At 41.8% G+C, this 27,416-nt stretch overlaps 1 protein-coding gene across 6 annotated transcripts in view; it reads right to left on the bottom strand.

The window, feature by feature from the left end:
- SPEN (spen family transcriptional repressor) overlaps positions 1-27,416 on the bottom strand; it is a 106,005-nt gene that overhangs the window by 30,554 nt on the left and 48,035 nt on the right. For 5 of the 6 annotated variants that reach the window (XM_073316860.1, XM_073316863.1, XM_073316862.1 and 2 more), the window contains exons 4-6: positions 6,397-6,557; positions 2,560-2,760; positions 1,074-1,225 (exon numbers count right to left, since the gene is read on the bottom strand). In XM_073316860.1, coding sequence (XP_073172961.1) covers positions 1,074-1,225; positions 2,560-2,760; positions 6,397-6,557 — 514 coding nt within the window. The remainder of the gene's footprint in view (positions 1-1,073; positions 1,226-2,559; positions 2,761-6,396; positions 6,558-27,416) is intronic. The other variant, XM_073316861.1, reaches the window with a different exon arrangement.

Here is a 27,416-nt window from a genome sequence, read left to right as displayed (position 1 = left end):
GACTACCCATACTAATTTTTGTTTCCTCAGGGCAGCTCAAATGGTATAACATGAAATTCTGCATCAGAAAAGGGTCTGAGCTACATACAGTGTGCAGATTCATAAATCAGTCTTCAGAGTTTATAAAGGTGTTGCAATACACAGAGCTGCCATGCAATCTCACAATAAAATGTAAGTCATATTTGTGCATATCAGATAGAAAAAGTATGGCATTTTGCATAAGTATGAGATCTCCTCCTCCAAATCTGAAAGACTAATACCTCAAATGCCAATAACTGAAATATTTCTAGACAGACTGAAAACAGTACTGAATGTACAGCAACAGCAAGAGTTACTAAAATAATGTTGTAAACAAAATATGCTATCAATACAGAAAGTCTGATACTGCAGACCATATATTATTGTCTGTACTGTAGACGGATATTTGATTCATCAGGAAAATCTCTTAAATCTTAACATTGCTATTACTCCACAGAGAGTGCACAATGTGGGAGAAAGAAGGGAATTAACGTTCCTGTGACTGTCTCACTCAGATAAGCTTGTTCAACTCCCTCATGTCATCTCTAACTCATTGTCTCACTCTGCCCCATTGTTACAGAACAGAGAGTCATAGCTGATGACTGATTTCATAAGCAGCAGTTAAACTTTTTGTTTAAAAAAAACAAGAAACTAACTTCATAACAGTAATGCTGACATGAAAATGGAATTGAACATGTTTACATCCATGATGACCATTAATAACTTTTCTGCCGCACTGCTCTCCTGTAGAATATCCTTAACCGTTTCTTGTAACTGCACCTAACGTACTTCTTGTAATCACACACAAGGGCCATTTTCATCCCAAGGTTATTTCCACTGCAATACAAGTGTGCTAAAACCACATCAAACTCGAAACAATGCCTCTGGAGTACATTCTGGCAAGAAAAATAACTTATGTCAATAACTATATTTCACATGCTCAAAGTGATCATCATTACATTTTACTGCTTCTTACATCATTCAATAATCTGATGCGCAGTTTTTGTACTGAGGCAATGGTCAAAAGTAACTTATACCAAAGAGAATTCACATACCACTATCCCTCCAAAGCGCTGAAAGATGTTGCGAAGATCATGATAAGTGGTTGTTTTTTCAAGGTTACCAATGAAGAGAGTTCTTGTTGCTTTCGGGTGAAATTCATCTATCCTTTCATCCAAAGGGCGAAACTCATTCTCGCTTTCCGTTTCTAGACACCGTAGAGATGAAAAGCATATTGTAACATACTGAGGTGTTCTCAGTTTCTTGGAAAACCTATTTTTGGAATATTAGAAATTGTCTGAAGTGCTATCACTGCCTTTGACAAAAATACAGCTGCGCCCTCTTAGATATCTGTGAACTCCATTAATGCTAGGGGTTTGAAATCTGTAAGTCATGCTACTATACTAATGCCAAGGAAATGGGACCTTTAGATGCCCCTAAGTTTAAAAGTTATGGCATTCTACCTTTGCTGCTCTATAAATTTATTCTTTTAACAAAATGTCTTCTACTACCAGGAATTAAATCAACAGGCTTCACTGTATTCGTGTATGTGTTGATTCGGTACATGGAAAAATGTTTTGATGGATCTATTTCTTTAACAATTAACTTCAAGTACAGTAGATTCCACTGCACTTGCTAAAGGCAAATAAATAAAAGCACAAATTTGTGTACCCAAAGTTATGGCTTTCATAAGTTGTATCATTTACTTCATATTTCTCAGGGCCTTAAGGATTCTGTCCTCCTTTCGCAGCAACACTTGCCATTTAAGGCAGAAAATAAATCCGTGAGGATTCAAACAGACATCTGAACTGTTTTGGCTGGGAGACAGGCAACTTCAAGTACTATCATCCAAATTCCATTTTGTACTGTACCCATCACCTTCTAACCATGCAGTAATCATGCCATAACGCCTACTTAGTAAAATGAAAAAGCTACCACAGTTGGGGAAAGGGAGGCTAATGATATTTTTATGGAAAGGATAGCTGAAAGTCACACACCAATTAATTAATTAGAACATAGAAAGAAAATAAATATAGATAAATTACTCTAAAAAAGTAATGTCGTTTTACCAAGTTTGAAATCATACAAGTTATTCTGTGTAACCAAAAAGTGTTTATACTTCATAGGAAGTTAAACATGTAATATATCCCTTAAGAAGCATGGACTATGCTAACTAAACTGTGTGTTGCCCTATGTTTCACTGTGGAAATGAAGAGTAGCAGAACACAATGTACGGGCACTACAAGAAACGATCTAGCAAGGATGGAAGGCTTCCTTCACTGAGGGTTTGCGACTGTAGAATTTTCTTCTTGTCTGATGTACCTAGAATAGATCAGTGGCATTCACAGTTCCTGCTCTGGGATTTATTCGGTCATGTTTACCAGTTAATTTAAATTATAGCTTTGCAGCAAGGCAGAGTAATTACAATGTTTCTTTTACTCAATTTGCTACCATCTTACAACAGTTACTATATATATACACTACTCTTATAATGACTATACCCCTAGAGGAAAGTTAAGAAGTCAACATATTTTCCCTTACCTGGTCCTATCCAGGCTGTCACTTCAATTTGCATTCCAAAGAATAATTTTCCTTTTGATGCATTCAATGCTTTTTCCTGATCCTCCTGCTGTCGGAAGAACACCAGTCCATACCGCTCCTCAGAGGCCCCATGAATCTGCACTGATGTCACCTTTCCATATTTCTTGAACTCATGGAAAAGTCCATCCTTAAGGCTTGTATCTAAACCCACACAGAAACAAGTAAAATACAAATATTATTTCCCAACATTATAATGCTACAATGCTATCAAAGCCACAAACAGGTTTTGATCTTCTATCCAAATTGTGACTTCACTTTGTTTTTATCCGACCTTCAATTTTCACTGAAGTTACAATAATATTTTAAAAACATATATTTTATGTTAATTTTGCATATTTAGGAGCCTCCAACTGGCCCTCATGTTTCTCTTTAGAATTGAGGCCTCACCCATATAGATTTCCACATCTCTGCAGCCAGTGGAGCAGCTACTTGAAGAGGGTACAACTACTGCTAATGGCATCAGCCCTAAGACAATGAGTATGGGGACATGTAAAATATCACTGTTTATCTCATTAACATCCTTGCTGTTCTCAATATGAGTGAGCAGATATTACTAACAGCAATCCTGCAAAACTGGGTTGAACACATATCTATGAATACCACTGTTTGCATCACTTGTGCTAATCTTCTTGGAAAGACATTTGAGGCTCATCCAGTGTTGGCAAAAACAACTGATCTGGGATTTCACAAGCTGCCTATGCATTGGGGGGGTGGTGGGGGGAAGAATGCTAAACAAAGGGCATTTTAGCAGCCTTTACTCAGAATGCCTTGATTTGCATATCGCTTCCTTAGGATATATATTACTCAAACAAATACATTCAAAGAATATTAAAACTGCAAAGTCAAGCACTGAAAAGGTCAGAAAATGCCAAAATGTCTGTGCCACTTTAATTCAGCTTCCTCGTATTAAGATATAGTCTGTAATCACATACTACTTTTTCACCGAATCCCTCCCTCATTCAGGTGCAGGATGGATGGTGATCATGTAATGAGCAAATATTCAATATTTCACTTCGTCCTCTTTGCTCAATGTGTGATCACATGCCTTATTTAATGTACACTATTCAAACCCCACTCTGAATACAGAATTATTTATTTCCTCATGGGCTTTTCTATGGTGCTCATCACTATAGCAGCTGAGTGCTTGACAAACATTAATGAATGTATTTTCACAACAACCCTGTGAGGTAAGGTGGTATTATTATCCTTTTACAGATGAGGAACTGAGGCAGAGAGACACAGTTGTCAGAGCTCACCACTAATTTCCAGTGACCAATTTGAGATGCTTATATAGCCTGATTTTTCAGATAATTTAATACTTCAGATCTTCAAAGTACAGCTCCCAGTGACTTCAGCTGCAGCTACTAGTGGTCGCAGCCACAGAGTTTCAAGTTGGGCAGCCATAAAATGAGCAACACACAATTAGTGGCCACCCAAGAAAAATATGCTTTAAGTGACTTGTCCAGCAACACAGAACTCTGACAGAAACAGGGATAGAATCCAGTTGTCCAGGGCAACATTCAACTGCCCTAACCACGAGACTCTCTCCTCTCTTCCCCTAGCCCTCTGCTTCATTCACTATACACCTTCCAAGTGCTGCAACATGAGGCGTGATCCTCAAGATAACAGTCTCATTAACTTGACAACCCCATATTCATTCCCAGAGCACCATTCATCATGTGCACTTAATAAGTCAGGGGTTCTATGGTAAAAAAAAGTGTGATGTCTTGTTATTAAATTATTAAATTGTTATTAAATGCTGAATGAATGCATACGTAGGAGGCCAAATTAATATGGTCCAAGCCCTCCTCCTCCAGGCTCCTTGCTGCATCTATTCCCTCTATCCCACCCCTTTGCATTTTAGTCATTTTTCTTCCTCCTCCTCCATATTGCCTGGGGGCCAGCAGGAGCACTGAGAACAGAGAAGAGAGCCTATCTGCTCTCAGTTCCAGTACCTGGCATCACAGTGGCTCAGAGCAGCAGACAACAGCAATTGCAAGGAAAGTCCTGCTCCGTGAGTGAGGCCTTGGGCTGGTGCATATTCCATACAGACAGAATCTTCATAGAATTTAGCTGACAAACTCTAAAGTTTATTCAGCATACACAAGCTGAGAATTTTTTTCAAAGGCTTATAACTTGGTCAAATTTGGGCAGTTTTTCCAGAGACAGCAAAGGACACATCCCTGACACAGGAGCAACCCAGGGTCCTATAATGGGAAGTGTTGGGCAAACTTCTTTCTATGCTACCAGCTCTGCCAATAGTATGTTAGGCTATATCCACAGAAACAACGAGGAGTCCGGTGGCACCTTAAAAACTAACAGATTTATTTGGACATAAGCTTTCGTTAGTAGAAAACCCCACTTTTTCAGATGCATCATGCCCAAATAAAGTGCCACCAGACTCCTCGTTTATATGTTAGGCTATGTCTACACTACCGCCCTAAGTTCCCTCTAAGGTGCACAGCTGCCTATTAAGACCCGCGCAAGGACTCAGAGCTGCGCTGCGGCGGGGAGAGGTGCCTTTCCCCCCCGGCCCCAGCACAGGCGCCTCTCCCCCCCCCCCCCCCCAGCACGGGCCTGCCCTGGACCTGCCACGATTGGGGGAGAGGAGCCCTTCCCCCGGCCCAGCCCAGGCCAGTGGGAGCTGCCAGGGAGAGGTGCCTCTCCCGCAGCCTGGAGCTGCTGCGGCGAGAGAGGGCTGGGGGGAGTCCTCTCTCCCTACCACAGCCCCGGGCCAGCCTGCACCCCAAACCCTCATCCCCAGCCCCACCCCAGAGCCCACACCCCAAACCTCTGCCCCCTCCCGCACCCCCCAGCCCCACCTCAGAACCCACACCTCCAGCCAGAGCCCTCCTTCCCCCACACACTCGAACCTCTGGCCCAGCCCTGAGCCCCCTCCCATACTCCGAACCCCTCAGCCCCACCCCCAACACATGAATTTTGTTATGTGCACCAATATGAAGGTGATGTGTCACATCACCTCCATATTGGTGCACATAACAAAATTCATTCCACACATGGATGTAAAAAATTAGAGGGAACACTGCTACCGCTTATGTTAGCGAAAGTTATGTTGCCTCAGAGGCATGAATATTCCGCTCCTCAAAGCGACTTAAGTGCTAGTGTACACACCGCTACGTCAGTGGGAGAGCTTCTCCTGCTCGCACAGCTTTTGCTGCTCACAGGGGTGGTTTATTCAGGCTGACGGGAAAGCTCTCTCCTGTCAGCATAGAGCATCTTCTCCAGATACACTGCAGCGGTATCAGTACAGCTGTGCCACTGCAGCACGGTACATATTTTCATTTTCAATGATGCAAGGAGCAGATGGAATTCTGATATTCAAAGGCCACATAAGGGCCACTCCCTTGACTGGCCAGAGGCACTCAAACGTTAAACTGAATGAAAAATTATACAACATCTTACCCCTCTGATTCTCTATCTCCAACAGAAGATAACTGAAGTCTCCTGAATGTATCTTTGTTCAAAACTAAAGGCTTTTCACATATTATCTGACAATTTTATTATAACATTATCATAGCAATAACCTTGGAACTAAATTTCCTAAAGCATGGCTCATTAAACTGCACTTATATTTTCCCATTCACTATTAAATGATACTGGCAAATATTATGAGAGTAATTAATAAATTGCATTTACTTAATATCAGGTATGCATGATAAAGACAATTTTTTCTAATCAGCCTGCTCCCATCCCTCTTTTCTTCTCCCTTACTGGCAACTCTGAAGAGACACTCTTTCACATAAGGATTTTTTTTACCTGTTGAGCGCACTGGAAGATTTTGAACCTTGATCCCAAAACTTTTACGGGGCTCATCTTTCTCCAGAGATGGAAGCAGCTGGGATGTGGGTGCTGGAATTGCTGTAGACTGAACTGATCGTGCTGGAGACTCATCACTTGAGCTGCTGCTGGAGTCACTGCTGTGAAACAGGTAAAAGAAATAGCAACTCAGTGTGAAAAGAAAAGGACAGACAGACAATGAGTGGAGGCTGATGGTTTTAAAATTAAAAACATAAATCAGTTTATTTTTTCTTTTTACTACTGAACAGTCGTACATGCTCACCATCAAAAGCCATAAGTGCATGCTACTGAATACTAAGGTACTATTCATATCCACATACCATCTCATAGCAGCAGACAAAAGCATGAAGACAGTAACAATTCATTTCCCATATATAAATTATTTTATATTTTAAAATAGCAATCATCAATACCAGTGATTCTCAAACGTTTGTACTGGTGTCCCCTTTCATACAGCAAGCCTCTGAGTGCAACCCCACCCTTATAAATTAAAAATACTTTTTTATATATTTAACACCATTATAAATGCTGGAGGCAAAGCAGGGTTTGGGGTGGAGGCTGACAGCTCGCGACCCCCACATAATAACCTCACCATCCACTGAGGGGTCCTGACCCCCAGTTTGAGAACCCCTGATCAATACTAAACTGTGCTAATGAAGAAAACTACTTGGACTGGATTCTTTAAAAGTTTTCTTTTTCCTCGCTGATGCAGAAAACCCAGTTTCCCGAGTACACCCCTGCTTATACAAAAACTCATACTCATCTTCCAAATATTCTCTTACAAAATCCTCAGAGGAGACAGTCAAGGAAACAGAATATGGGTAAAATGTCAAATAGATCCTGTTACACTTAATTCAATCTTCTGCATTATGATGGAATGTAACACAAAGTTTCATCAGCTTAGGAGTTGTGTGGGAAGACTGGAAAAATATACAGGTCTGCTGAGGCCTTAAAATCCCTTTCAGCATTCTCACGCATAAAAGGAAATGCTATGGCATTGCCAGGTGCTTCTGTCAGTTTGAAAATTGGCTTCATAGTCTCTCCCCAATGTGGCAGCCACATCTTTAAAAGAGCCCCACCTCTAAACAGATGATACTGGAAACTAACGTCCCTTGTGAGAAAACTAACGCACGTTTTTGCCAACTGTTCAACAATTAGCTAAACGTACGTGACCCATCAAACACTGTTCACAGCCCCTACATGGAAGCCTCCATCTCAAAAGTAAACTTCAGGGTAAAGGACTTTGGTCCCAAGAACATTTGTATAAGCAGTGGAACAGGAATTGCACACCAGATCAAACCAGTAATTTATTTAGTCCAGTATCCTGACTGACAGTGACTACTATTAGATGCTCCACAGAAGAATGCAAGGAATCCACCATAGTGGACAACTGTGTTAGAACTTGCTCACGTTGGAAGTGTCTTCTTACTCCCTCTTGGCCATTGGTTTATGCTCTAAACCAGTGGTTCTCAAAGCGGGTCCGCCACTTGTTCAGGGAAAGCCCCTGGCGAGCCGGACCGGTTTGTTTACCTGCCATGTCAACAGGTTCGGCCAATTGCGGCTCCCACTGGCAAACTGGTCCGGCCCGCCAGGGGCTTTCCCTGAACAAGTGGCGGACTGGCTTTGAGAACCACTGCTCTAAACTGAAGCATGAGAGTTTATATCCCTGGGAAAAAAATTATTCTACGGTCTCATTTTCTAACAAACACCTAACTCCTTTTTCTGAATTCTGCTGAGCACTAAATCAAAATATCATCTTCAAGTTAACATATTATGTACAAAAGTACTTGAATCAGTTTTAAATTTGTTGCTTTTTAATTTCACTTACTATTCCTTTATTTTTATATTGTGAAAAATGATAAATAAGAGCACGTCATTTACCTTCTCTACACCATTAAAGCTCCAGTTAGGGCTGAGGTCCCATCTTGCTAGGCATCATACAAAACACAGAAGAGAGTCTCTGCCCCAAAGTGCTTAATTACAATTTAAAAGACAAGACAGAAAAACAAACAAACAAAAAAAAACTTACCAGAAGTTCACACCTTGTAAATTAATTTCTTCCCAATTTTCCCTTTACATAACAGCTCCCCACCCCTGCCAACCTCCCATGTCTGGCAGCCAGCCAAACGTCTTCACAGTCCTTACTCCTCCCAAGTATCCTCCTCCTACTCTCCCCTGGCTCCACAGAAAGACAGTCTCATTCTGGGAGACAGAAGGAATAATAAACTATCAAGAGTGAGTGAATGGCTGCTTGCAGTCACTTCCATTCCCTGTGATGGGAGCCGTGCCCCATGCTCATCCCTAGGGGCAAGTGGCCCATATGATCCAAGCCCTGATCCCCCAAGTGTCCCATGGATCAAAGGATTTCATTGAGGTATCCACAATGATGCCCAGGTCTTTTTTCCAAGCAATGCAAAGAACTAGTTAAAATTATTTCTTCCAGTACACATTACTTTGCACTTATCTACCCTCTGAATTTTATATCCGTGTTGCCCATTCACCTAGCTTTGTTATTTCCCCTCAGAAGTTTCTCACTGTCTATACTAGTCTTGACTAAATGCAGTTTTTTGCCACCTTACCATTTCACTCCCTTTTTTTCCAGACTATTAAAAAATTGAAAAAAATTCCCTCCTAAAAATAAACCATATGGCAACCCACTGGTAATCTTTTGCCCTGTGATCTTTTATTCCTTCTTGGCATGGTGCAAATAAGTTTCTATTAGTCTAAAAGGGAATGCTGCTAATATAAATTATTACAGAACAAATTGGCAAAAAATGTGGGAAACTTCTTTGAAAGATGAGGCAGCACTTAATATCATATTGTTCCCTTTTAGAAGCGAGAATGCTGAAAGGGATTTTATATATTTTCAGGTTTCAGAGTAACAGCCGTGTTAGGCTGTATTCACAAAAAGAAAAGGAGTACTTGTGGCACCTTAGAGACTAACCAATTTATTTGAGCATAAGCTTTCGTGAGCTACAGCTCACTTCATCGGATGCATACTGTGGAAACTGCAGAAGACATTATATACACAGAGACCATGAAACAATACCTCCTCCCACCCCACTCTCCTGCTGGTAATAGCTTATCTAAAGTGATCACTCTCCTTACAATGGGTATGATAATCAAGGTGGGTCATTTCCAGCACAAATCCAGGTTCTCTCACCTTGATTATCATGCACATTGTAGGGAGAGTGGTCACTTTGGATAAGCTATTACCAGCAGGAGAGTAAGTTTGTGTGTGTGTTTTGTTTTTTTTTTTTGGGGGGGGGGGTGAGAAAACCTGGATTTGTGCTGGAAATGGCCCACCTTGATTATCATACACATTGTAAGGAGAGTGATCACTTTAGATAAGCTATTACCAGCAGGAGAGTGGGGTGGGAGGAGGTATTGTTTCATGGTCTCTGTGTATATAATGTCTTCTGCAGTTTCCACAGTATGCATCCAATGAAGTGAGCTGTAGCTCACGAAAGCTTATGCTCAAATAAATTGGTTAGTCTCTAAGGTGCCACAAGTACTCCTTTTCTTTTTATATATTTTCAATCCTCCTAAGCTGTTAAAGCTCTGTATTACACTTAATTAAATCTTCCACACAGTTAAACAGCACAATATTTTGCATTTTACACTTAGCTCTACTAAAATTTTACCCGAGTGATATGATACTTGTTTTTGTTTTTTTTAAAGGAATGAGAGGACATCAAGTATTATCCACAATAGCACTTAATTCATATTTTATTTTATTTTTATTTTTTTTTAACTGGATTAGCCACATATAGCATTTTTGGACAGATTGTTTAAATACAGACCATTCTGATTTTAGTAGAGTGTTCCATTAAGAGAAAGAACCTCAGCACTCAGGAACCTGGGGCATCCTTAGCAGAAGAACTAATGCAAATGTCTGAACTATTGAGAAGAATTTTTCAGAGATGGTGATCATGCCCACAAACTTCCACTCATTTTTTGGGAGCGGAGTATGCGTCTTCCTCTGCAAATTAGGCCACTGGTCTTTAAAAATATATTGAAAAAGATAAACCCACTCATGCATAATCCTGAGACATGCCAGAAATGGAAGTTTTATCATCATTTCCTTAGTTTTTAAAGAGAAAAAATACTAGAAATGATCCAGTATGCAGAAGATTGTGTATTTTTGTTTCGTTTTTTAGAGAGAGAGAGAGAGAGAGAGAGAGAATTTTTCGAGCTGAAGAAACAGAGGTAAGCATGGAAAATATTTGCATGCCTGAATTTTCAACCTCTGAGAGTTGGGGTATGATGGAATGCTTAATTACAGCTGTGTTCCAGGAGAGACATGGAAAACAAAATTAAAATAAGGCATTTGATAGCAAATAATACATATAATCTCAAAGGAAAAACAGATATCCTTTTAAGCCATCCCTCAAAACTGAATTGTGCAAGCTATATAGAAATGTGCCCTATGCAGCTAAGATTAGAATTTGGCTGTTAGTTTTCTAGCAAACAGTATGTAAAATTCCTTCATTTCTAAGCTGACAACAAAAAGGTATTTTACTAAGATTTCTTCCAACAAAACTTGTTTAACAGCAGCAATTCACAGCTTTATAGTTAAAGCAATTACAAAAATAACTATTTCAGAACCTAGGAAGTTTAATAAAAGACAAAAACAGATGACCTTAAAGAATCCTTCCCATCACGCTCCTTGACAAATTTTTCACAGTTAATCAGTGACTTGTGTCAAGCCAAAAAGAGAGAAAATGGTTCCAAAACGTATAACTTTGTTTTCCCCCAGCAACTAGAAAGCAAAAATCAGAATGTACATGTTTAATTTTTTCATAAACTAAAATAAAATGTGCTCTGGCACACAGCCGTTCCTCAGGATGAGAAGATCTACTCTTCAGCATCTATGTAAACTTACTGGTACATAATGCTACCAAAAAACAGTAGCCAATGTTCTGAAATGTAGCGCGGGGGGTGGGAGGGTGGTGGTGGTGGGGTTTCCGTGCTGCCAAAAATGAATGAAAAAAGGTGACTTTTTTTTTTTTTTTTTTACTTTTCATTCTTCAAGCTGGTTCTAGTGTAAAAGTCCTTAAAATAATAATTTGCCTTACAAAACTGGCTGGTGCTCATAACTAAACAACACTGAAAACATACCTGAAAATAAACAAGATAAACTTCTCCATTGTCCTTATGTTCTATTAAATCAAGGGAAAAAAATCTAAAAAAGGAGCCCAATACTGCAATCTTATTCATGGTGGGTAGACTCCTGCACCCGTACAGAACCCCACAGGCTTTATGGGATTCTGTCACTGTGTAATGGTCTAGCTGTGGGGATCAGATTACAGAATTGGAGGCCAAAACTTACTTGCATCACTGGTTTAAGTACCTAGAACATTTTTGTTTACACAAAATCTAAAGCCTTTTTTTTCTTGTTTAAAATTGTGAGGGGGAAATCCCAAGTCATATTACAGTATCATAACATATATTCAGGTCTCACTCTATTCTTTCAATGACTTGAGAGAAAAGGTTTATACCCATATTTCCATGAAAATACCATCTTCTTGAGTAATTGTATTTTTTCAGTTCTGGCAACAAATTATAAAATTATACTATAATTTATATTTATGTATGAAAAATGAATGCGTTTGAAAAAAAAATGAACACAAAGAAAGTTATTCTCTTTGTTCCCCAGCAAAAAGGAGATAAGAGAGAGACTCCAAACCAGTCAATGTAACAAGGATACCTGCTGTTTCTTGTCAATGGCAGGCTGCGCTAATCAAGGGATCTCACAACCTGCCATACCCTTTTGCAATTTTAAAATGTGGGACAATTGTCGCGTCTGCGAATTGATTTCAGAACTCTGAGTCAGCTGCTGTTGTTACAGCTACAGCAATGAGGAAACACTGCAGCCATTCATGTAAAATAAATTACAAAGAAGCATTAATGCATGCTGAAGGCAACATACCGACAAACTTCAGGTTTTAAAATCTAGTCTCATGAAGTCAGATTGGGTAAGAAACCCATCTGAAATCCTTGTGATTTTTTCCAGGGGGAAATTTATGCCAAATTGCAAAACAATAAATATTAAAATGACTTTCTTATAACTCCCTTTAAAAAGGGCTTATAAGGATAATTTATAACTTATCCTTAATTCTTTTACCAGTACTCAGACATTAATTTTTCTCCAAAACTAACGGACTTCTAGCTGATCTAGGCAGAGCTGCTGATTTCAATCAGTCTTTTCCTATAAATTATCCTGACTGCTATCTCCTTCCAAGATCTATTAAGGACAATAAGACAGGACAACCCTTATCAGCATAAAGCCCAATTTACTAAATAGGTTATTCACTAAGGTTGGTGTCAGCAGAAGATTTCCAATTTTAGTCAGGAAAGCACAAGTAGCTCGAACATGAAAACAATTTTTTCCTTATCACGTGACCAGTGTTAAATAGTGGTAGATTATTTGTATGCAAAATATACCAGCTAATGATTTACTCATATGTCACTGATTTTCACCATTAGGAAGTTTACCCCTTTTAATTCCCCTGATGATACACAACATGCTTTTGAAGAATTCTCAGTTTGCTCCATGGACCTAACATGGTAGATTTCAAGAAAACACCGCCAGAAAGCTTGACATACAGTTCTGAAAAGTTTAATTTATTGCTTATAAAAATAAACAGTTACTGCTAAATGGGTAGGGGAGAAAGGTTACTACTAACTGCAGAAGAAAAAATGTTCCCAATTGTTTAGTACTGCTGGCTCAGAGATGTGTCATATTCCATGCCAGAAGTAGAGTAAGTCATCCCTTACACATTTTGTAAAGCACTCTGGGATCTTTTCTGGATGAAAAATTATGTATTTAAATAGGCAGACAGATAAGTTATTCAGATTTCTTTTAATACATACAAGAGGTCTAGTACTCTAGAAATGCACAATTTACACTACAATACACAAATTAAAATGACATTTAATCGTCCGCACAAACAATAGCTCGTCAAGCTCCTCCTTCCTCAGTGCTAGATTAAAGAGATACACCTTTCTGCACATGCCTGCAGAGTCAACAAGTTCAGATTATATCGGACCAAAATAGGGAATAAGTTCCAAAACTGAGGGCTTCTCTAGCTCAAATGCCTCTGTTGATTATAACTGCCATACATATACTATTACAGATATTTGTGTATCTCCTGTACACCTCTAGTAGGAGCCACCCCTTGAAACCTACTCAAACTCAGATCTATTGTTCTATTTAAGTCTCTCTCCAATAAACTGTAAGACGATTAAGTACAGGATTTGCAACAAGACAAAACTCAGTCACCATCGGTCCCTAGTAACCCATGCTTCTGTTTTGCCATAACCAGATAGAAATTATTACAACTAGATTTCAAATGTTGAAAAGAGTAGCTCCTGTAATCTCAAGAGGTGTGGTGTGGAGGGTTAACATTTCTCTTCTTCAGAGATGATTCACTTTGCTCTAATAACACTGACCTAAATAAGAGGATCGGCCACTGGTGGCTCTGTATATACTAAATGCCCTGTAAGGCAACACTAGCAGATGTCTAAGAATAACCTGTCCCTCAAGTCTGTGACAAAGAATGGCTTTTTACTGGTTAAGATAAGAAGTCATTTAACCTAAACTGAATGCCAACAGAAACTGAGTCAAGCTATTAATGATTCTCCTAATTTTGAGACCAAAATGTTAGACTTTCTTACTCTATTTTTAGATTAGAGGGTAATAGTTGAGGTAGGTTCAGCACACTAATGCATAACAGAGTGTTTGAACCCTGATCTTCCATTTCATAAACAGTTTTAATACGAGTACATAAGTAGATTTGGCATGTACAAATGTCTGGAGGACCCAGGATTTGAAATAGATGGGGTGCTACATTTAATCCTCTTTCCACATAGTTCACTATGTCCACAATCTTGGCCTTACAGCACTTTAATGTTTGTATTCAAAAGGATGCTGGGATGCAAATGTGGCATTCTTGTGTCTCTGAAAACTTGCCGCCCAAGGAATTTTGGTCTGTAAATGTTACACTTATATATCTATAGAATAAAGTAATAAAGCACAGATGTGCAAAATCTGAAAGTATTGACAAAATCAGACTGTGCATAAGCAGGGAATCATCAAGCAACTCTGGTGCATACAAAAAAAATTGTATACTTTTCAAGGGAAAAAATCATTAAAACAAATCTATAAAAATGCTACAATCACATAAAAGATGGTTAACCTTTTTGTAACTGTTGTTCTTTGAGATGTGTTGCAATCCACATTAGGTGCATGTATGCCCTGTGCACAGTCAAGACATTTTCCCTCAGTGGTACCCATCGGGCAGGCTCTAGTACCTTCTGGTGCTGCATGCTTACAGTGCAGCATAAGGGGACCAGCTGACTTAGCTGGCAAGAAGGAACTGAGAGGGTGCGAATTCTGACAGAGGGGTAGAAAGGTGGGTCATGGAATGGACATGTGCAACACATCTCGAAGAGTAATAGTTACAGAAGAGTTAGTAATTGTCTTTTCTTCAAGTGCTTGCAGAAGTCCATTCCACAGAGGTGGCTCCCAAGCTGTATCCTAGAAAGTGGGTTCAGAATACATGAAGATGCGGATTGCAACACTGACCTACCAAACCCAGCATCATCTCAAGCTTGCTGGGTGATGACATAGTAGGAAAAAAAAAAGAATGCACCAACAACCAGGTCACCACTGAGGAGGCTTGTGCTCTCACAGAATAGGCAGTCAGGATGGCAGGCGGTGGGACACCTGCCTGCTCATAGCATCTGTGAATGCAAGAAGTGATCCACGATGAAATTCTGAGCCAAAATGCATAGGCCTTTCATCCTATCTGCTCCTGCCACGAAGAGCTGCATGGATTTACAAAACAGCTTGATCCTTTCAATATAGAAAGCTAAGGCACGCCTAACATCCAGCACGTGGAGACACTGCTCCCCCGCTATTCTTGTGCGGTTTCGGGAAGAAAACTAGCAGGAAAATAGCCTGATTACTATGTAACCATCTTTGGGAAGAACATAGGGTGTTGTACCTTGTCCTTAAAAACACCGTGTATGGGGGTTCTGAAGTAAGGGCCCTGATCTCTGAGACCCTCCTGGCCAAGGTAATTGCTATCAGAAAGAAAAGCTTCCAGGAAAAGGATGACAGATGCCAGTGGCTCAAAGGGAATGCCCGTAAGTCTTGTCAGGACCAGGTTTAAGTCCCACAAAGGAATGGGTTCCCGAATCTGCCAGTATAGCCTTTCTAAGTTCATAAGGAAGCAAACAGACATTTCATGTGAATAACTTGACATACCATCTAATGGAAGGTGGAAAACTGAGATGGCTCCTAGGTGTACTTTAACACATGAAATAGTTAGGCCTTACTAAAAAAAGAAAAGGAGTACTTGTGGCACCTTAGAGACTAACAAATGTATTTGAGCATAAGCTTTTGTGAGCTACAGCTCACTTCACCAGATGAGGCAGATACTCCAGCACAGTCTGGAGAGGTGGCCTAGTGGGTGAGAAGTTTCAATGGCATGATCCAATGGCGAAACGCTTCCATTTGGCAAGGTAAGTAGCTCCAGTAGATCGTTTCCTGCTGCCTAGCGAAACTTGGTGGACTTGCTCCGAACAGTCCGGCTCCACAGGATTTAACCATGGAGCTTCTATGAGGCCAGGTGGTGGGCACTGAGGTTTGGGTGGAGCATTCGACCATGATCTTGCAAAATCAGGTTGGGGGTGGGGAGGCACCTTGGGGTTGCTCCTGACAGGTCTAGTAACATGCTGAACCAGTATTGGGGGCTATAAGAATAACCCTCACCCTGTCCCTCTTGACCTTTAGTAAGATTTTGTACATGAAAGGAACGGGGGAGGAAGGCATAGAACAGGTGCTTTGTCAAAGGGAATTGGAAGGCATCTGTGAGTAAGCCCAGGCTGTGGCCACACAGGGAGCAAAACTGATATTTCCTGTTCTGCTTGGTCACAAACAGGTCTATAAGGGGAATCCCCCATTGCGGGAAAATGGTCCTTGCTATATTGGAGCAAAGGGACCGCTCATTGTGAGAGGAGAAAGACCTGCTGAGGTGATCTGCCAGCTTCTTCTGGGCTCCCAGAAGGGGAGAAGCTTCAAGGTGGATTGAGTGCTTCATGCAGAACTCACACAAGTGAATGGGCTCTTGACACGGGGGAAGAGCGGGCCCCTCCCTGCCTGATGACATAAAACATGGCTGCTATGTTGTCCATAAGGCCTCATACAAGCTTGCTTGCTGTGTGGGGTAAAAAAGTCTGGCATGCTAGGCAGACCACTCTGAGCTCTCTGACGTTTATATGCAAGGAGAGCTCTTCCTGGAAGCACAGACCTTGTCTCCTGAGGTGCCCCAGGTGAGCCCTCTAACCTCGCTCGGATGCATCTGAGATTAGGGATACCAAGGGTTGGGGTCTGACGAAGGGAATGCCAAACCTGCCTACAAGGGATCCCTCCACCATTCGAGGGAGGCAAGGACTGGAGTGGGAACTGTAAGCACTGAGTCCAAATGATGACTGTTCAGTAAATACACCAAGGCCAGCCAAGCCCGAAGGGGTCTAAGGCACCACATATGTGTACACAGCCATATGACCCAATAGCCTGAGGCAGAAATGGGCTGTCATGACAGGGTGGGCCTTGACCTGTGGTATCAGTGACAATTGTTTGGAAGGGGGCTTCCAAACAAGCCCACTGGGAGGAAGGCCCTGACCCGGGTACAATCAAGCACCGCTTCAATAAACTCTATCCTCTGTACTGGGATGAGTGTTGACTTCTGCTTGTTTAATCAGCAAAACCAGTGCTCAAAAGGTTGCTTGAACGAGATGGATGCTGGCTTCCACCTCGGCCTGGGACCAGCCCTTGATCAGCCAGTCATCGAGGTAAGGGTATACTTGCACCCCTCGCCATCTCAGGAAGGCCCCACTATCACCATGCATTTCATGAAGACCCGAGGGGCTGCTGACAAGCCGAACTGGAGGACAGTAAACTAGGAATGGGTCTGGTTCGCAACAAACACGAGAAACCTTCTGTGGCCTCGGAAAATGGAGACGTGGAAATAGGCATCTTTCAAATCGAGGGCAGTATACCAGTCCCCTGGATCCAGGGAGGGAATGATGGAGGCCAGGGAGACCATGTGGAACTTCAGCTTTTTGAGATAACAGTTGAGGCAATGCAGGTCTAGGATAGACTGAAGACCCCCCTTGGCCTTTAGGATTAGGAAACAACAGGAGTAAAACCCTTTCCCCCTCAGGTTCTGAGGTTCCTCCTCCATGGCTCCTATCATGAGGAGGGTTAGCACCTCTTAGAATAAACATTGCTCACGAGAAGGGTCCCTGAAGAGGGACAGGGATGGTGAGGTTGGAGGGAGAGGTGGAAATAAACTGAAGCATATAACCTTCCTCCACTGAACTCAGCACCCAACAGTCTTTGGTGATAAGGGACCAAGAGGAAGGATGGTGATGTGGTCAGAGCGCCAGCCTGGGAATTGGGAGATCCAGGTTCAAGTCCCTGCTCAGCCACAGACTTCCTGTTTGACCTTGGGCAAGTCACTTAGAGAACTGAGCACAGAAAGACTAAGTGTAACAAGAGGGTAATATAGTGTCCTGCTGCACAGGATGTCTATGAGGGTAAATGTATTAAAGTTTTTGGAGCAGGGAGGGATAGCTCAGTGGTTTGAGCATTGGCCACGGTTGTGAGTTCAATCCTTGAGGGTGTCATTTAGGGATGTAGGGCAAAAATTGGGGATTGGTCCTGCTTTGAGCAGGGGGTTGGACTAGATGACCTCCTGAGGTCCCTTCCAACCCTGATATTCTATGACTTTATGACCACGCCAAGGATCTGGTATAATGCCTTTGGGCGCCCCTATCCAAAGTTCTGCTTGGAGCCTCCTGAGTATCAGGAGGGCCAGGTAGCAAGGCTGAAGCAGACAGGGACAGTAGTCTGCACCTATAACCTCTGCTTTGCTTTTTGACCAGGTCCTGACAGGGTGGCAGAGCCAAGAAGCAGGCCGGTTGTTCAGGCCTGACATGCTTCCTTGAAGGAATTGGGGCAGATGCACCCAAGGACTTGAGGGTGGCTCTGGAGTCCTTCAGACCATGGAGCCTTGGATCTGTGTGCTCTGAGAAGAGCAAAGCTCTCTCATATGGAAAGTCCTAAAGGGACTGTTGAACCTCCAGTCGGTAGGCCTGAGGACTGGAGCCAAGAGCACCTTTGCATGGCTACCACTGATGTCATGGCTTTGGCTAACATATCCGCTGCCTCCAGGGCAGCTTGAAGGGAAGACCTAGCTATAGCCTTCCTTTCTTCCACCAGAGCGGAGAACTCCTGCCTGGATTCTTGGGCGAACAAGTCTGTAAACTCTGACATAAGAGTCCCAGACACTGAAATTGTACCTCACTAGCAATGCCTGCTGGTTGGAGATGCAGAACTGTAAACCAGTAGAATACACCTTTCTACCAAAAAAGTGCAGATTCTTTGAGTCTCACTATGGAGATCTCCCCTTGCAGCCCCTGCCTGTCTCTTTCATTGGCCTACGAGACCACAAGGGACTTGGGAGGGGGGTTGGAGTATAAGTATTCGTACCCCTTTGCGAGAACAAAGTACTTCTTCTCTACCCTCTTCAAAGTGGGGTGCAGAAAGGATGGTGTTTGCCACAGGGTTTTGATTGGACCTATGATGGCCTCATTGAGAGGTAGAGGCACCTTTGATGGGGCTACTGCGGCCAAGATGTCAACCAGACTGTGGTAGGACTAACTACCTCCACTTCCAGCCATAGGTTTAAGGCCACTCTCTTCAATAGCTCCTGGTGACTGTAATCATCCTGGGGCATCAAACTGCCCATCCTCAACACTGCCTCTTCTAGGCAGGTGGTGGCAGCGGCAGCCTGAACTGGCACAAGGCCCTCCTTTCCTTCTGTACCGACTAAAACCCACAGCTCCAGGTCCCGAGGATCTGTACTGGGTTCGGTACCAGAGTCCGGGTCGGGCCCTGTTTGGTGCAACAGATGAGCCCTTCTCTCTGACACCACAGAGTAGGAATGGCTAGAAGGAGGGTCAGGCACCAGAGTAAAATCCCAGGGGTTCCAAAAAGGCCATTGCATTTGTATGGGCCAATGCCCACTGTGCCGGGCACTCAGAGGTATAGGCGCTGACTTTCTAATGTGCCAGGGGTACTCAGTCTTGGCTCTGATCCAGGCCCCATCCCCACTCCAACCCTTCCTCCAAAGGGCCACCCCTGCCCTCCAGGGTAGACAGCATCACAAGCCTGCTGGCACCATGATGTCCCCCCAGTGCTAACAGTTGGTCCAGCACTGGACTCAATGGAGCCTGCGAACAGTGCAACCTGAGGAGCAGGGGTAGGGAATGGCCTGACACAGGTCACACGCCACTGCACTCCCTGTGCTTGTATCCGGAGAATGGTCCCTCTCGGATCGCTGCTTCTTATGCGTCTCTCTCAGCCCTGGTGATGGGGAACATTGCTGAGAGTCTCCTGCAGCAGAAGCAGCACTCTGCACTGGCACCAAGGTACTCTGAGCCAAGTCTGACCAGCTCAGCTCCAAAACCAGTCTGAGCAATGCTTCCATCAGGAGGAACTTCAGCTTGGCCTCCCTGTCCTTTTCTGTACATGGCTTGAACTGGCAGCAGATACAAGTCTCACCCAAGCACTTTAGACAGCTGGAGTACAGGTTGCTCAGAGGCATGGGCTTGCCACAGGAGACATACGGTTTAAAGCACGGAGACTGAGTCATGCCCCACTCTGGGAGTAGAGGAAACTCCATTAACAGTTGTGAGAGTCCAACGGACTATTTACACCCATGAACTAAAGTCCAAAACTTAGAAAAACAACAAGTGGCTGAGAAAGAAAAGAAACAGATGGAGAAACAATGCAAACCACTGAGAATTGTCTGCCAAAGCAAGAAGAGCAGTTCCAGTGACCATCACAGGCGGTAAGAAGGAACTGAGAGGGTGCGGAGTCGGCTGGTCCCCTTATGCTGCGCCATGAGCAGACGACACTGAAGCCGACCGAACGGGGTAACACCGAGGGACGAATTTCCAGCAACTATGCACAGGGCATGCATGCAACCTGATGTGGAATGGGTATGTGCAAGTACTTGAAGAAAACTAGGATACCTTCTAGCCCTCAACTTTTCCTGTCTTCACATAACTGGAAAGGAATCCTATAGTAATCTCATGTTAGATTTCAAATTATGAAGCACTCCAACTAAACACACACAAACTTGTTTAAACACCAGGAGAAACTGGCATGTTGATTTTTGTAATTTCTTGGCACTACTGAAGCACCCCATGTATTTCATTTTTTAAATTAGTTGTCCCTTCCTTCACAGTCCCTGGTCAGAAGGCCCAGGGTGCACTTGCCAGGCTGAGAACGGCAATATTTTTAACCCTAGATGACTAGGGTTTTACAATGTTATCTTTTAGTTTCATTCCGGGACACTATGAATATCCTGTTTCAGAGTAGCAGTCGTGTTAGTCTGTATTTGCAAAAAGAAAAGGAGGACTTGTGGCACCTTAGAAATTAACAAATTTATTTGAGCATAAGCTTTCGTGAGCTACAGCTCACTTCATCGGATGCATTCAGTGGAAAATACAGTGGGAAGATTTATATACGTAGAGAACATGAAACAATGGGTGTTACCATACACACTGTAATGAGAGTGATCACTTAAGGTGAGCTATTACCGGGGGGGGGGGGGGGGAACCACCCCTGGGCCATTTCCAGAAGTTGACAAGAACGTCTGAGGAACAGTGGGGGGTGGAGGGGGGGAAATAAACATGGGGAAATAGTTTTACTTTGTGTAATGACCCATCCACTCCCAGTCTCTATTCAAGCCTAAGTTAATTGTATCCAGTTTGCAAATTAATTCCAATTCAGCAGTCTCTCGTTGGAGTTGGTTTTTGAAGGTTTTTTTGTTGAAGAATTGCAACTTTTAGGTCTGTAATCGCGTGACCAAAGAGATTGAAGTGATCTCCGACTAGTTTTTGAATGTTATAATTCTTGACGTCTGATTTGTGTCCATTTATTTTTTTACGTAGAGACTGTCTAGTTTGACCAATGTACATGGCATAGGGGCATTGCTGGCACATGATGGCATAGATCACATTGGTAGATGTGCAGGTGAATGAGCCTCTGATAGTGTGGCTGATGTGATTAGGCCCTATGATGGTGTCCTCTGAATAGATATGTGGACAGAGTTGGCAACGGGCTTTGTTGCAAGGATAGGTTCCTGGCTTAGTGGTTCTGTTGTGTGGTTGCCGGTGAGTATTTGCTTCAGGTTGGGGAGCTGTCTGTAAGAACGACTGGCCTGTCTCCCAAGATCTGTGAGAGTGATGGGTTGTCCTTCAGGATAGGCTGTAGATCCTTGATGCGTTGGAGGGGCTGAAGGTGATGGCTAGTGGCGTTCTGTTATTTTCTTTGTTGGGATTGTCCTGTATGAGTCCAACGAGAGACTGCTGAATTGGAATTAATTTGCAAACTGGATACAATTAACTTAGGCTTGAATAGAGACTGGGAGTGGATGGGTCATTACACAAAGTAAAACTATTTCCCTATGTTTATTTTCCCCCCCCCCCACTGTTCCTCAGACTTTCTTGTCAACTGCTGGAAATGGCCCACCTTGATTATCACTACAAAAGGTTCCCCCCCCTCCCCCGCTGGTAATAGCTCACCTTAAGTGATCACTCTCGCGACTGTGTTTATGGTAATACTCATTGTTTCATGTTCTCTATGTATATAAATCTTCCCACTGTATTTTCCACTGCATGCATCCGATGAAGTGAGCTGTAGCTCACGAAAGCTTATGCTCAAATAAATTTGTTAGTCTCTAAGGTGCCACAAGTACTTTTTTTTTTTGAATATCCTTTTTACTAATTATATTGGTATGGTTAGGAAATATCAAAAATAATGAAAAAACAGCTGGCTGAAGCCAATCATGGGACAGATGAAAGTGATGCTGATGGGACAGAGGAAATCACTTCAAAGAATTTGCCACTTCCAAAATATCCCATCCATAAAGCCATCTGCTTAAAATTTCCAGTTGGTTGAAAATGCAGCAGGCTACGTCTGCGCTACAAAGCCTATGTCTGCATAGCCTCCTATTGTAGATACACCCTACAGCAACATAAAGGAGTTTTTCTACCAGTGTAGAAACACCACCTCCCTGAGCAACATTAGCTATGCTGACAGAATCCTCTTCTGTCAGAAATACCTCTATCTACACTGTGGGTTTTGTCGGTATAGCTATGTTGACAAGGAGTTTGCGGGTTTTTGGTTTTTTTTGTATTAATCTTCAAAGCCCTTTATAAGTGGTTTAAGTTCCCTGAGAAACCACTGCTGCAATCATGGCCTTTTAAAACATGTATGTTACTTCGGAACAACGGAACTAACAAAGCTCAAAAATAAAACTCATGAAATCAGGAAAGAGAGCTCTCTCAACAACTGGCCACAACCACAGAATTGAATGCTAGGGAAACAAAGTAATGTTGAAGCTCACCACTTTCCAAACAAAGCATAAACTCCACTTCTTGACAGAACTTGTCCACAACTAAAGTAAACTCCCACCAACACAAGGGGCAAAGGGGTGAGGGCAACCCACAATCCTCCTCTTTCACCACTAACTTCAGTGGAAGCAGAATTAGACCAGGGCTGAGCACTTGTGAAAACCATCCTGTAAGTATAACTTTCAAAAGTCCGAGGTACTTGGATATCAAAATAATGGAGAACACATGATAAATGGATATGGTCTATGTAATTTCTAATGTACATGACCTTGATTTTCACTCGCATAAAAAGTATTTTTATGAAACTGTTGTTTTTAATCTGATTAAGTTAAAGTAACAGGCCCTATTTGTGAATAACCACCAGTGACAGATACACACTATGGCATTGCCTATACCGGCTTTAAAAAAAAAAAATCCACCATTGCCCTACAAATATCTCCACACAGGTGCATCTCTACTGGTGCTTACAACCACACACTGGAGCACTAAGGCAGACAGGCTGCTGGCATCTTAACCACAGTGTTTAAACCTGCTCTGACCAGGTTTACGTGACAAAGGGTGGTAGCTTGGCCCTACTGAAGTCTATGGCAAAACTCTCATTGACGTTTATGGGACTATGATTTCATTCAGTGTTTAAAATGTTGGTGGACTGATCTCCACTAGTCCTCCCTCTCTCAGTTGCTCACCTTTGTGATAATTCAATTATGGGAAATATTAAGAAAAATGCTTGAAAAGAGATAGCATAATTCACTAGAGGGCGGCCCTATTCCATTTAGGATAATTGCTTCCAACCCCTCGGGTTGAAATGAACATAAACTAGCAAACAAACAACTTTTATCAAGTATCTGTACACAACCTAAATTGATATTTTGCAATTTCCCCTTAAAAATTGATTAAATCTTCAAAATGATTCAAGTTCAACAGCCGTGAGAGGCATGTGTGTGTTATGATCCTTATTTTTCCAGTGGAAAAACTGAGGCAGAAAGGCTAAATGATCTGCCTTCTCTCACTCGTGTTCTAATCACTAGACTACAATCCCTTTTAAAAGTAAAGGAAGCAAATTCTGAGAATTAAAAATATAACTCTAGAGTGCTTTCACTAAAAGATGTATTAATTTATTGTAAAAAGATGTGTGTTACAAGAATTATACACAAATTAGGGGGTTGTTGCATTTTTTTCAAAGAAAGAATTTCTGCTTTTAAGTATTTTATTGTCTGTTGAGTCAAGGAGTAAGTGGAGATTGGGGGAATTCCCCCCCCCCCCCCCCCCCCAGTCAGTCAGTTCCCTGGAGAGCCAATATTTCTTAAAAACAGTTCTAAAAACATTTTGGTTAAACTATATTGTCTATGTCAAACATAGTACCTTTGTCTAGAAGCTCTGCTGATTATACTTCAGGGAGAAAGTGTTTTTCATACGTACATTAAAAATATGAAGAGATCAAAAAGTGAACTTTATTACTGTATCATTTTAAAAACATCCTTTAGTCTCTTAAAAATGCAGGATGTGATTTCACCACTAAGATATTTCAGTCTTATGCTGGTGTAGCTTCATTTCAAGGTAAAACTCCAATAATGCAGTGGTGAATCAGGCCTAAAGACGGCAGAATTCATATTTATCTCTATCTTCAAGATGCTGTTCTAACAACTGAACAAAATATCACTTGTTTAATTTCTAGTTTGCTAGGGTTTAAAGTGATTGTGAAATCATGTATCCTCTCTGGCATAAACACAATTGTTCTTCAGATGGGAGTTGCATTTAAAACCAATGCCAAGATAAACAGCTGATAAACAAATGCCTACTAAGTAAAATTTGGAACATGCAAAGGGCTTAATATAGAAATTCCATTTATGGCAGATATCACTTTGTGTAAGTTTAGCATTTCTAAAAATGGTAGTCTTTGTCAAAACATTGAAATGGAAAAGAAAAATGGACGAAGTAACTTTCATAATCACAATGAGAATTAATACGTATGTAAGGGATATTTCTGACCCCAGAAACATGGGTTCTGATTCTCCATTGCCTTGCACCTTGTGTAGTCATTTAAACTAATGGAGTACTGTGGCACCTTAGAAACTAACCAATTTATTTGAGTATAAGCTTTCATGAACTACAGCTCACTTCATCAGTGAAGTGAGCTATAGCTCACCAAAGCCTATGCTCAAATAAATTGGTTAGTCTCTAAGGTGCCACAAGTACTCCTTTTCTTTTTGCGAATACAGACTAACATGGCTGCTACTCTGAGACTTTTGTCAGTAAACTAAGCAGTAAATTCAGATCCCTTACCACAGCAAAACTAGAACAGCTCCATTTTGCCAAACGGGGGTGGGAGGTGGGGGGGCATGATTCGGAGCCTACACAGTAGAATTTATAGAGGTGGGACTTATGTATCCACAGCTACACTGATTCACTGGCTTTTCCTTCTCACTCTTCAAACCATATGGCACTGGTGGCATGGAGTTAGCAAAAGCTACTCAACCCATGAACATGAAGTAGAAGCCATGAAGAAGCTAACCAGACACACTGTGGGCTATGGGATGGAAGGAGATTTCTTCCCCAACTCCCAAGGAACTCCTGAATACAAAGCCCACCTGCTCAGGGTGTATACTGGTACAGCATTTATAGCTTATGTAGAATAGACTTTAAAACAGCTACTATATATTGCAATAGGAAATATTTTACAAGACAGACAAATAATAAAAATAATTTGACTTCAGCCTTCTATTTCATGTAATCTTTTTGATTTGTACAAATTAAGGGAAACCAGAACATATAAAAAAAACTTAACTCTAGAGCCTTTTGAAGCTATCCTTAAATACTTCTAATTAGTTACCACCTTCAGTGTATATCCCAGGTAATTTCCCCCTCAAAAAAAAATCCAACATGCTGTTATTTACACATTTTTTAAAGGAGTGCCTGAGGAAATGGGTGATAAATTCCATGACTCTGAAAGGGAAAAAGAAAAGGAGTACTTGTGGCACCTTAGAGACTAACCAATTTATTTGAGCATAAGCTTTCTTGAGCTACAGCTCACTTCATCGGATGCATAATTAAAGTGGAAAATGCAGTGAGGATGTTTTTATACACACAGACAATGAAAAAATGGGTGTTTATCACTTCAAAAGGTTTTCTCCCCCCACCCCACTCTCCTGCTGGTAATAGCTTATCTAAAATGATCACTCTCCTTACAATGTGTATGATAATTTCCAGCACAAATCCAGGGTTTAACAAGAACTTCTGAGGAAGGGGGGGAAGGAGAGGGGGGAGGAAAAATCAAAGGGGAAATAGGCTTAAATAGAGACTGGGAGTGGCTAAGTCATTATGCAAGGTAACCTAAGTAAATTGTATCCAATTTTCAAATGAATTCCAATTCAGCAGTCTCTCGCTGGACTCTGGTTTTGAAGTTTTTCTGTAGTAATATCGCAACTTTCATGTCTGTAATCGCATGACCAGAGAGACTGAAGTGTTCTCCGATTGGTTTATGAATGTTATAATTCTTGACATCTGATTTATGTCCATTTATTCTTTTACGTAGAGACTGTCCAGTTTGACCAATGTATACGGCAGAGGGGCATTGCTTGCACATGACGACATATATCACATTGGTAGATGTGCAGGTGAATGAGCCTCCGATAGTGTGGCTGATGTTATTAGGTCCTGTGATGGTGTCCCCTGAATAGATATATGGGCACAGTTGGCAATGGGCTTTGTTGCAAGGATAGGTTCCTGGGTTAGTAGTTCTGTTGTGTGGTATGTAGTTGCTGGTGAGTATTTGCTTCAGGTTGGGGGGCTGTTTGTAGGCAAGGACTGGCCATTTTTTCATGGTCTGTAGTGGGTGGCTTCTGGGAGCATTTCTGGCTCTATCGATCTGTTTCTTCACTTCCGCAGTATGCATCCGATGAAGTGAGCTGTAGTTCACGAAAGCTTATGCTCAAATAAATTGGTTAGTCTCTAAGGTACCACAAGTCCTCCGTTTCTTTTTGCAAATACAGACTTACACGGCTGTTACTCTGAAACCTTTGAAAGGGAAGACAACCTTAAGAAGAGCTCTATAGAGCTTCAAAACTTGCCTCTTTCACCAGCAGAAGTTTGTCCAGTAAAAGTTACTACTGCATCCACTTTGTCTCTCATGTACCCTGAGCCAACACAGCTACACCTCTGCAAACAACCACTGTTCATTTACCTTAGCTATATCAGGAATAGTAAATCTAGTCTCCCTATTTTTGCTCCAGGATTCCTTGCAGGACTAGAGACTCTGTCATGAAGAGAGCTTTACTACTAAACAACAGGAGCATTAATAGTGCCAATTAACAAGAAACCCAGAGCTTTAAAAAGTGTGGCTAAAAATCCCTTCTCAATTACTCAGATCTCAGCCTCTTGTGATGACTGGAAAATTAATGTGGTTTTGACATCTACAAAGTTAAACGGGGGAAAAAAAGGTTAAAGCAAGACCTGGTATTTCCAGTATTAAAAAAAAGTTT

The sequence above is a fragment of the Lepidochelys kempii genome, chromosome 18, assembly GCF_965140265.1.
Source record: "Lepidochelys kempii isolate rLepKem1 chromosome 18, rLepKem1.hap2, whole genome shotgun sequence".
In the NCBI taxonomy this organism is placed as follows: Eukaryota; Metazoa; Chordata; order Testudines; family Cheloniidae; genus Lepidochelys; species Lepidochelys kempii.
Note: the sequence above shows the minus strand (reverse complement) of the source record. Positions and strands in the feature narration are given on the sequence as shown.